A 12,609-nucleotide genomic window follows, 5' to 3' on the forward strand; every position below is an offset into this window, starting at 1 on the left:
GTTACGTATTAACTACTCTTCTTTATGGCTTGAAGGCATGGACATTAAAACAAGTTCATCTAAATAAGTTGGCCGCCTTTGAATTTTGGTGTTACAGAAGAATCCTACGAATATCATGGACTCAAAAAATGCCAAACGCAAAGTTACTAGAAGAATAGGAAATGAAGCTGAAATAATATTGACTATTAAAAGAAGAAAACTTGAGTACTTAGGCTACGTTATCAGAGGACAAAGATACTCATTATTTCAGCTTATTATATTATGCAAAGCAAAATTCGAGGAAAGCGAAATGTGGAAAGACGAATAATATCGTGGCTTAAGAACTTGAGGGAATGGTTTGAATGCAGTAGTGCAGAACTATTTAGAGCGGCAGTCAACTGGGTCCACATAGCCATGATGATTTCCAACCTTCGATAGAAGATGGAACTTAAAGAAAAATAATATATATATATATATATATATATATATATATATATATATATATATATTCTATAGTTTCTTTTATAATATATGAATTAAGTCAACATATAATACCTATATGAATTTGTTGATCATCCCGCTCTAAATTATATTATATTAAACTTTTTGTATAAGTGAAACACTTGTTAAAATACAATTATCAAATAAACAAAGGCTAAGTATATCCTATTCTGTTACACGGAGTAGATTCTAACTTATCTATTCTAAATGTAGTAAAAATACTGACACCTTTCTAAAGTATTAAACTTTAACAGGGTCCAAATTGTCACTACATTAAAGGCAGGGAAGATTAAGCTAATGAGTGATTAATGTTTTATTACATGTAAAAAATAGAAATTGCTAAAATTCTCGAAGTTCCACGACCAGAGTGATGGAACATACGAGGGTTGATCCGTTTGCTCCGCTCTTCACCGATTTATAAATCAAACCATTATCCTTTTTTGTATAAAGACTTAACCAACCAGAAGTTATTAGCTATAGACCATAGCATAGAAAAAAATAAAAATTTGTGAACGAATAAGCGTGCACATGAATGTAAGATTATACAAGATTGTCTGAAATAGAGTCTACGGTATGCAGACGACGCTGCGTTGACTTGTAACAAGACGTCCAAGAGAGTAACACGGCTATAGGCAAAAACATTCGAACGATTTTGTGGAGAGAAAACTATGGAAGCTGGAAACCGCAATATGAACATGGATTAAATATATGATTCTCAGATAGCGTCGTGTAATTAGAAATTCTGTATGCGATTATTTATGGCATTAAACTAGGACGACGAATCATATATTCAACTTTATACGTTACGAATTCATTAATTTCGAGAAACTTGGTTTAGATTCCTAATGTAATGGTATGTATAATTTATTAAAGATAAAAATATCTTAAAATATTTTTTTCCCATTCACAAATAGTTACACTGTTTTTTTTTTCACACAAAATTTACAATATCAAGAACAAGGTTCGAGCATCATTGATTTAAAATAAAACACCCAAACTTGGTGACGATCCCAGACGATCAGTCCAAATGATCCCGATTTTATATTTTTACCGTATACATAATACCCTATAATTGTACTAAGAAAATTATAGAAATGCTACATACAAATAGGGAAACCATATAATACAAGACAAGTTACACAAAAATTATATAGTATATGATTCATGCACTAAAATATGTTTCCGGATATACAGAATTATAAATGAACGTCGCGTCGATAAAACCAATACAACGGTGATAAAACCAAGAATAGACGCCAACATGACATTTAAGTAAAACCCATAATTCCGAAGGATTCTCAACTGAACACCGATGTTTCGTATACGGTATGATGTTAAAAATGTTTGTAAGACATAAGAAATGTTAACAAATTTCGGCAAAAAATGTTTGGTAGGTATACAAAGTAAATATCGATAAAAATTGTTTTCGGATCGGTTTTTATGTTAATATATACATACAATATCTACTAAGCAAATCTATACGTTTTGTGCAGAAATTTCTAGTGGTTTTTAAGTAATAACAATTTAGTGCAAATCTTATCATTTATACATCAATATATACATATCTGTTAACAAAAGAGAAAATCCTTTAAAATGGAGTATTATAAATTTTTTTATATTTGCTTAAGAAATCGTCAGACTGTCAGCTCGATTCAGCAATTAGTTTGACAGTTATTTAAATTTTTTATCGCAGATGTAATTCTCTGGTACCGCATGGAAGGTGAAGACTTTTGCTTTTATATACACCAAAAAAGTTTAAAAAATCATTTTTATAAACAACCCGAAAACTATATTTTTCATGGAAAACATAACTTTTTTAAAGATCCACAAGGAAACTGAATTCCTGTAGTTGGTCCTATACCATGAATCACAAAAATTTTTATATTAAAAGAATTCTTTCATAAAAGGTACATTACAATAAAATCGTTAAAATTTTGAGCAAAGTTATTGCAAAAGTGTGGTTAATAATTACTGGATGTGCATGTTTGAAGCCACTAAATACATTTAGCCCAGTCTGGTTATGCAAAAATCATCGATTTCACGGCAAAATTTTTCGCAGATATCTGAAGCTATTAAGACATAGGTGGGAGTTACTAGATGACGAATAGATGAAAAGGTACTCGTATTTTTACCTTGCGTTTTTTTTAAACAATAATTTATGGTCACAATTTGATTTTTTGTCTATAAGTTTTTTCCCTTACATTTTAAATAAACAATATTTATATAATTTTTTTATCAAGAATATCTTTATTTTCCCGTTTTTTCAATTAAAATTGATAAATAATTTACGGAGATATTTGCAAAAAAGCAGTTTGTATTAATTCTCTGCGTTTATATGGAATATTTTTAATTTTTCTAGTGCTATTATTAGTTTTTTCCTTTTAATTCTACTTTGTATGACAGCCAGATAGTTCGCAAAATTTAATAATCACGTGTTTATAAATCGATACTGTTTGCATTAAATCATTGATTTTGACACTATTGACGGTTTTAGTAAAATATATAAAATAATACTTCTTCAATGTGATGTTAAATCTATAACGTAAGGTTTTGTTTCAGTCATAATATTAGCTGCTATTCTCGTCTCTGTGAGCTGTCAGGTGAGTGTTTAAGTACACATTTTATTTTTTATTTACATTTTTATTAAAAAATGTTACAAATATCTTGCGATGATAACAAATATCTTATATACTTGGAATAATCTTTAGAATAATAAAATGTAAGATATAAGATTGAGATTTTGAAATAGCCTAGCAACTATTGAAATCAAAATCAGACTTAAAAAAATACAAATAAAATAAAAACTAGTCAATATAATAATAAAGAAAGCAAAAGAAAAATTAGAAACAAAATTAATGAACATTTTAGAAAAATGAGGAACTTTTGGACATCAATTGGACTTTTTATTTTAAAGGGGTGGAACACCTCTATATGAAAAAAATCATATAATTGTAAATTCAAGCAATTTGGAATTATTTAATTATACAGTGACATTAAATTTAGATTTGTTTACTGTTTTAATTTTTTACCACGCTTACCACGTGAAAGAAAGAAGGGCGCAAGAACTAAGTGATGGATATAAATTACTGTGTGTAAGGAAAATTAGCCCTAAATGTGTAGTTGGTGTAATGGTCGAGAGAAATGAAAACAAGAGTAGTAGCAACGGCAGTAGGTACCTATAAATTGTAAGAACTAGTGATAGAGAAGTGTTTAATGTAATGCTTCTCAAGTCGGAGTGGATGAGAATGAAAGAAAACATTTCTATGATTAATTAATAGACATAGAGATTCCAACAGAAGAGAGAGTTAGAGTTATATTTATTTCCACAAGGAATCTAAGTTCCTTTAGTTGGCTGTATACCATATACAGTAAAACCTCCTTTAACCGAAATATTTTAAAGAAATCTTCTATTTTCTTTTGCGTTTTTGTTTGACAACGATGTTTTGCAGCTATATCTCTTCATCGTTCATTTGCAGAACGTCATGAGTTTGCCTCATTCGATTGTTCGACGAAACGTAAAGCAATCTGAAAAGGACAAACCTTTATGCAAAGACAACAAAAATTAAGAACCTAATCGTGTCCCTAATACATATTAAAGTTTTAATTTTTTCTGTCGTTTCTTTATAATTTTCTTCTTCAGGATCGTCAATCAAAATCCAATCAAAACGGTTGTTCCAGCATTTGAAGATTTGATCTTGGCCCACGACTCAGCACACCAATAAACAACATGTTTCATTGTTAAAGATTGAGAATCAACACTTGGATTCATTTGTCTTCTGTAATAACATATGTCTTAAGAATGTTCCTCTATATCTGTTGAATGTCTCTATTACTCCCTGGTCTAACGGCTGAATTAAGCTGGTGACATTCGGTGGCAAAGATTTGACCATTTTGTAGATTTTGAGGGTGAGTTGGCGCATTGTCAACAAGCAACAATGCTTTGATGGGAAGGTTTTTTGATTTTAAAAAGGATTTTACACTCGGGACGAATTCATGTTCGAACCATTCTGAAAATAAAGTGGTCGACATCCATGAGCTTTTTTGGCCTCTATAAAAAGCTGGAAGTGGTTTTTCGGAAATATCTTTTAGAGCTCTTTAAACGAGGTTTCGGTTAAAAAGGTTTCGGTTAAGGGAGGTTTTACTGTATAACAAAAAATTTTATTAAAAATCCTTTATAAAAGGTATATAATTTAAAAAACCCAATTGAGCAACGTGAAGTTGCTGGTCCTGAGACGATGTGTCTACGAGGACTTGATAAAAGCAACTTGTTATATTTATTTAACTACTTAACACATACACACATTGTTTATAGCAAGTCAAAAATACATAGTAAATAAAAAATGAATATAAATCGTAACTTACAAACATCAAAAACAAGAACACAGATTAACAGAAAATTATTTATGGCAAAGTCACGGTAAGCAGTTCAGTGGATGTTCTGCAATGAGTCATATATTCTTCTGAGCAGTAAAAGCAATGTTTCAGCAGATATTTTTTTATATCTTTTTCGAAACTATTACAGCTTAGGTGTTTAATACTGTTTGGTAAAATATAAGAGGGTAATATAGAAGGTTATTTTAATGCACATGTACACTTATTTATTCTCGTTAATATTGAACCAAATAACGGAGACTCAGTGATCCTTCAGTTTCTTTAACTAGAACTGTTGAAACAAGATTTTGAAAGAAAAACAGGTTTAAAGTTTAGTAGGACAAAAACAGAGTGACACAAATTTTCATTAAAGAATATTAGACCAATCAAGTATTCCTATTTAAACAATGGTATTAGACTATTTTCATCACAACTGTATAGACGGGTTTGACAGTTGAAATACGTAGTAAGAGATATTACAAAAAGACTCATCTAGGGATTCATCAAGTTTTTAGTGGAAATATTTTTAAATAAACAATCAAAACGTCAAATTCATTATTTTTTTTCATAACTTAAAAACTTATGTATTTAGAGATTTAACGTCAAGAAACAACTTTTTCCTCGTCTTTCTGATTACTGGTCTTCAAGGCCTTCTATCGGTAACCAATTTACAAAACAAAGCATTTCAAGGAATATATGTTTGGTGCTTCTAGCTAAATTGTACATGAATCACTCAAAAAGCCAGAAAATGCTTCAAACACTTACTATACTGATGAATTTGTTTGTTGCTTGAAGTACAGTGAAGTAAGTTTAAGGGCAGAAGCACATTGAAACAATATATTCCGAACAAGCCTATAAAAAGAGGAATAAAGGCATGTGTTAGATCCGAATCTGATACAGGTTACACATATGATATAAATATTTACAGTGGAAAAGAAATCCAAAAATTTGAAGGTACCTCAGGGGAAAGAGTTGTGGACACTCTCAAGTACGATAGTTGATAATGTCGTTTTAGCTTTTGACAGATTTTTCACTACTGTAAAACTACTTCCCGAAATCAAGTTTCCAGCTATTGGGACTACCATAAGGACCAGAATAAATATGCCTCTCCTCAATAATAAGTTAGTCAGAGGAGAGTCACAGTACATTTGCACCGATGCAGGAATAATTGTAACCAAATGACAAGACACCAAGGAAGTATTCGTATTGAGCAATTGCCACACATATACCTTAACCACTTTAAAACGTAAAGGACTTGATGGTACAACAGACGTCTCTTTCGTAGAAGCTATAGCTTTTTACAACTGCTGTATAGGTGGAGTTGACTTGGGTGACGAAATGTTTGGATTGTATGATTTAGATAGAAAATCGCTCAAATAATGGAAAAAAGTCATTTTTAGACTCACAATGGTTACAACCAACTGAATCGCAAGCCAATTCCATTCAAAGATTTTTTACTGACAGTAGGTGAAGATTTAATTTTAATAACCGATGGAAGAAGCTCTAAAAAAATTCATTCAAAAATTTATTCATTCTAAACGTCATGTATATCCCCTCCAGTCAGCTGCACAGAACGAGTAAAGAAATTAAATTTCGCAAAAATTATTCAACCGATCTAGCCCATCTTTTGCACACAATTCAAACACGATAAGATAAGTTTAAGTACATTTAGAGAAATTTTAATAAAAAATAAAAAAGTTATTAACAATATTCAAAAACAGCGATATTATTGTTCATTTTGAGTTCAGGTTGAGAGTGTTTTTGTAATATCTCATACTACACATTTCACACAGTTGTGTCGAGTAAAAAACTTATTTAATTAGCCTATTTACTACTATAAATAAAATGATAACTTTGGATCGTAAAATGATTGTGAAAATATAGTATACAGGGTTTCTTAATCATTAGAATATAGATTCAGTATAGTTAGACCAGTATAGATGAAATGGAATGAGACGAATGGTGTATTTTGTTGTGTGAGAGAAAGACTTCAGTGAAACTTCAATTCTATAATACTGTCATAAGACAGGCTATGATGAACGGCACTGAATATTAAGCAGCTAACAGTTAGAGTGCCCTTTGGTAAAAAAAGTTTATGGTAGATACTCTCTCCAAGCTTTGGGTATAGTTTCATTAGGCCGAGTTTGACAAAGTTTTCTTCTGCAAGTTTTTTGGTTTTGTGTCGTTTTCCTTTAATTTTCCCGAATATTTTCACCCGTCAGACAGAAAAATTGAAAAACAAGTTCCGCCAGACAATATTAGTCCAGTTGTCAAATATTTGACCTATACAAATTATACGAACAAGCTGAATTTTGCCGAGAATGTCAATTTTGGAACCCCAAAAAAGAAACAAAAACGTTTACCGCTTTTACCATCCGGCTTCCTCCTAAAACGCCCCCTCGTAAGGATTGAAAACACGGAAAAAATGGATTTTCCAAGAATCTGTAAGCCGTAGAAAAAAATATTTTAAATAAAAAACGAAGCTGAGATAATTTTAAACAGATATATTTATTAGTACTTTTGTGTAAAATGAACAGTTTCCTCAGAAATAACGCTTGAAGCGATCGGCGATTTTGAATGTTAATTACGCGCGAAATCAATTTTAAATAAAATTTGTATCAACTCGACGGTAAAAATTCAATATCTTTTGATCAGAGTGTCCTATCTACAAAAATTAAAATAAATTAAAATGATGTAGACTGCAGCTTTCTTTGCAATATTTGTCTTTTGTTGAAATGAAGTTATATAAAGGTGTTAAATAAATAAACGTTGCGCGATATTTCCCATTTTTTACGATTCTCATGAGATCATTAACATTTATCACCCAGTCAAAGCGATACATTGATACCGGGTAGACGTGTTTATCGATAAAGTCATTAAGCTCCCAGTTTTTGTGACAATTAGAATATTTAAATTTCGTGGTGTTTAAAAATATTTACATATATATGTGGCTAAACACCCCTTTAGGGGTTACGCCGCTTACGCTCTCTAGATCTATGTTTTGAGGTAGATCAGTCCTCATGTTCCTTATTTAATTTTCTCAGTTATTTTTCTCCATTGTGTCCTATCTCTGGTTTTTCCTTTCCACTGTCGTATGCCCGCCTTGTTGAGATCATTTACAACTTCTTGTAACCATGTAGATCTTGGTCTTCCACGTCTTCTTTTGCCAGCTGGTGTCCATTCCAATATTGAGAATATCGTCGAAGTTGATCCTGATCTCCATACGTGTCCTAGCCATTTTGCTCTTTGTTGTTTTATTTTACACACTATATCTTCCTTAATTTCTTCCAGTAGCTCAAGGTTCGTTCTTTGTCTAAATTCATTTTCATTTATTTTTATTGGTCCCAGTATTGCTCTTAGTATTTTTCTTTCTTGTATTCTAAGGTTTTCCTCTTGTTTTTTTGTCATGCTGAGGGTTTCGGCTGCATACATCATCGTCGGTCGAATTATTGTTTTGTATACCTTCATTTTCGATTTCTTACTCAATAGTTTATTTTTTAGTAATTTCTTATTTGCATGGAAGGTCTTATTTGCTGTAATAATCCTTTCTTTGATTTCTGTTTCTCTTTCTCCATTGTTTGTTATTAATATTCCCAAGTACTTAAATTTTTCGACTTCTTCAAAAATGTATTCGCCTAGTCTAACCTTTTTGTTTTCGAAGTTTTTATCAAATCTCATTATTTTTGTTTTTTCTTGGTTTATTTTTAATCCCATTACTTTTCCTTCTGTTACCATTTCATTTAACATTTTTTCCATTGTTTTTCTATTTTTTGTTATTAGCACAATATCGTCAGCGTATGCTATTATTTGTCCTTCTCTAGTTCTAAGGGTACCTTTGTTTATTTTCCTGACGATGTATTCCAGGGCAAGATTAAACAGGGTTGCTGATAACGAATCTCCTTGTCTAACCCCTTTATTTATGACAAATTCTTCTGTGTCTCCTACTTGAGTTTTTATACTCACTACAGTTCTACTCATTGTCATTTTTATTAATCGTCTTAATTTGTTTTGTATTCCCATTTCTTTCAGAGCTACCATTAATTTTGATCTTTTTATTGTATCAAATGCTTGCTGAAAATCTATAAAAAGCAGTTCAATTTCTATTTTATATCCATGAGCTTTTTCCATAATTTGTTTAACTGTATGTATGGCATCTGTTGTAGACTTTCCCTTAATAAATCCGCATTGATAGTGTCCTATGATATTCGTCATAGCGTTGGTCAGTCTTCGATGTATTAAGGTCGACATAATTTTATATGCTGTGTTTAATAGCGTCAGTCCTCTGTAGTTATTACACATTTGTTGGTCTCCTTTTTTATGAATCGTGATAATTTGTCCTTTGTTCCATTCTTCCGGCATTTTTTCTTCGTCCCATATGTCTTTTATTAAATTGTACAGTTTTTCTTTTAATTCTTCACCACCATATTTTATAAGTTCCATATTGATCCCGTCTGATCCTGAAGATTTACCATTACGGCTGCTATTTATAATTTCCTCAACTTCCTCTTTTGTTGGTCTTTCTAGCTGGTTTCCTAACATCATTGTCTCTTCTTCTACGTTTTCATTTAGGTCTTGATCTTCTTGCTCTGTTAATAATTCTTTAAAATAGTGAGTCCAAATTTCTTTATACTCTTCATCATTTTCTGATACTTTTCCATTTTTATCTTTTATGCCTTTTATCTTTCCTTTAAAAGTTTTGTTTTGCTCGCTAATTTTCTTATAAAATGCTTTTGTGTTTCTGTTCTTACTTTCTTTTTCTATTTCTTTTATCTTATCATCTAACCAGGCACGTTTAATTTTCCTTATTTTTTTCTTACATTCATTCCTTATTCTATTGTATTCTTCCCTATAATCCTGTCTATTTGTTCTTATCCACATTTGTCTAATTTCTATCTTCTTTTTTAGCATGTTATGGCATTCTTCATTATACCATTCTTGTTTTTTTTGTTTCTTTTTATTCCTATGTGTACATCCGCTGTTTCATTTATACATTTTTTTAAATTTCTCCATTCTGTTTCTATATCCTTTGTATATTTACACTGTTCCTTTAGTTTTTTGTTCATGTCATCAGCATACTTAATCCTTATGTCTGGAGCATTCAGTTTTTCTACGTACCATTTGTCTTTCATTGTCGTGTTTTTTAGAGTTCTTTTGACTTTTTGTTTTACCTTTGCAGTCACCATAAAATGATCTGTGTCTGCATGCGCACCTCTGTAAGTTCTCACGTCCGTAACCGATGTTTGTTTCCTTCTTGTAATCAGAATATGGTCTATTTGGGACCATGTTTTTTGGTCTGGGGAAATCCATGTTACTTTATGGTATTTAGGATGTTCGAAATTTGTACTAATGATAATCATATTGGTACTAGCTGCTAGGTTACATAATCTTTGACCATTGTCATTTGTTTTTTCGTGTAATGTGTGTTTACCTGCTACTTGGTTAATGTAGTCTTCCTTACCTACTTGGGCGTTAAAATCTCCCATTACCAGTATTGTGTCTTCTCTAGGTAAATTCTCCATTTCTCGTTCAAGTTCCTCATACATTTTGTCTTTTTCCTCCGCAGCAGCACTTTCAGTTGGAGCATATACGTTTATGATTGATATATTAAATGGTTTGGCGTTAATTCTCAGGTAAGCCATACGTTCATTTATTGGTTTAAATTGCATAATGTTATTTTTTATTTTTCCCATAATTATGAAAGCAACTCCATATTGACCTTGTTTTCCATGTCCCGAATACTGTAGTGTGTAGTTTTTTTTATTTATTTCTCCTTGACCTGCCCATCTAATTTCTTGAATCACTGCAATATCAATTTGGTATCTTTCTAGTTCTGAGACAATCTCCTGCATTTTTCCTGGTTCAAGCATTGTTCTGATGTTCCACGTACTTATTTTTAGTTCATCGCGTTTTTTCATTTTTCTATTATATTTTTTCCTGCTCGTCTGTTTTATCTTATCTAATCTATTCATGTCCTTTTCCTTTGTCATTTTCGTTTCCGTTTTTTGTTGTGTGTACGATATTTGTTGTTTTATCGGTTTTTTGGCGTGTCTTGGTTTGCCTTTTCCAGTTCATTCTTCTCTTTGTTCCATTTCCATATAGCCCCGTCAATATTTAATTTTTGATAACCTACTCTGGTGTTCATACCTTTTTCTTGTTGAAATTTTGCAATTTTCCGTATTTCTTGTTGGATCTTCATCTCTTCTTGCGTTAGATCGTTATTGATGTATATTTCTGGCTTTGATGCCCTTAGTTTGTTTTTGTTCTTCATGATTTTAATTTTTTCATTTCTGTTTTTTAGTTTTACAAGACATGTTTTGTCGCCTATTTTATAAGCATCTTCTATTTCTACTTTAATGCCTAATTCTTTTTCCACGAAATTTGCCATAATCTCGTTGACTACATTTGGGTTATTTGTATCCATCGGTAGACCCTGGACAATAACATTGTTAGCCTTTCTCTCTTTCTCGAGCTGTTCTACCTTCATTTTCACTATCTTTAGTTCCTGCTTCATTTCATCATTTTCCTTTTTTAGTTGTTGGTTACTTTGTTTGAATTCATTTATTTCTTTTTTTAATTCTCTGAGGTCATTTCTATATTCTCGTTGTTCTTCTTTTATTCCTTTTACCTCCGTTGTTAGATGTTTTGTTTGATCTGTTAAATTTTGCATCATTTTTAAAAGCTGATCTATTTTGTTTTCATCTTTCTGTTGTTTGGTTGGTGTTCTGGTAAGTTTCTTGCTCTTGTTGAAAATATCTTCATCATCTTCCTTTCGACTTCTTTTTTTATTGTCTTCTGAGGTGTAGTCATCATCGCTATCCATTTTTATTTCTTTTTTATGTATTTTTTACTCTATATTATAGCAAGCGGTAAGTTCTAGTTCTCCGGTCAACCCGTCAGAAGCTCTAGAACTTCTCAAGCAATAATTGAGTATGAAATTTAAATTTATTAAATATTTTATTTCTTCTAAATTTTGTAAAAATATTTACATATTATTGTAAAATAGTGATAAAAAGTGAAAATATTCTCCCCTGATGGGGGAGAATACCAATAAGACGCCAATGCGCGAACTAAATACTGCTGAAGTTGTTAGTGTTAGTGAACAAAATATGGATACAGGAATTAATACCACCGTTTCTCCTGCTACAAGGGAAGTAAAACTTTTTAATATTAATTCTAATAATTACGACTTTCAAAATTGTTGTGTATATGTTGAAAAGACCAATGATCAGAATATAGGCCGATTGCACCCTATGGTTGTGGGTGATATCTTACATAAAAAATTAAAGATCAACAATATTAAGGAAATTAAAAGTATAGGAAGAAACCGTGTTAAAGTAATCCTCAAATCTATTTTGGATGCAAATAAATTAGTCAATAATAATCATTTAAAAGACGATAATTTAAAGGCGTACATTCCCAATCACCTCTTAGAAATCAAAGGGCTGATACGTGATGTCGATACCAAATATAACATTGAATATTTGAAAAGATATATGACCTCTAGTTCACAAATTATTGATATTAAAAGAATGCACAGGAAAATAGAAAAAGATGGAAATACAGAATATGTACCTAGACGTAATGTTATAATTACATTTGAAGGCAATTGTTTACCAAACTATGTTGTAATTAATTATGTATATTTTCAAGTCGAAAAATTGTTAGGTAAAGTTACTCAATGTTATAAATGTCTCAAATTTGGACACATTTCTAGACAATGTAAAGGTACACAGGAATACTGCATACGATGTGGAGAAA

At 31.2% G+C, this 12,609-nt stretch overlaps 1 protein-coding gene across 1 annotated transcript in view; it reads left to right on the forward strand.

Annotated features, from left to right (window-relative positions):
* Positions 1–12,609, forward strand: part of LOC140434469 (vanin-like protein 3) — an 81,541-nt gene that overhangs the window by 24,169 nt on the left and 44,763 nt on the right. Inside the window, exon 2 of the mRNA XM_072522766.1 lies at positions 3,040–3,080. Coding sequence (XP_072378867.1) covers positions 3,040–3,080 — 41 coding nt within the window. The remainder of the gene's footprint in view (positions 1–3,039; positions 3,081–12,609) is intronic.

Source organism: Diabrotica undecimpunctata, chromosome 2 (genome assembly GCF_040954645.1).
Source record: "Diabrotica undecimpunctata isolate CICGRU chromosome 2, icDiaUnde3, whole genome shotgun sequence".
Taxonomy (NCBI): Eukaryota; Metazoa; Arthropoda; class Insecta; order Coleoptera; family Chrysomelidae; genus Diabrotica; species Diabrotica undecimpunctata.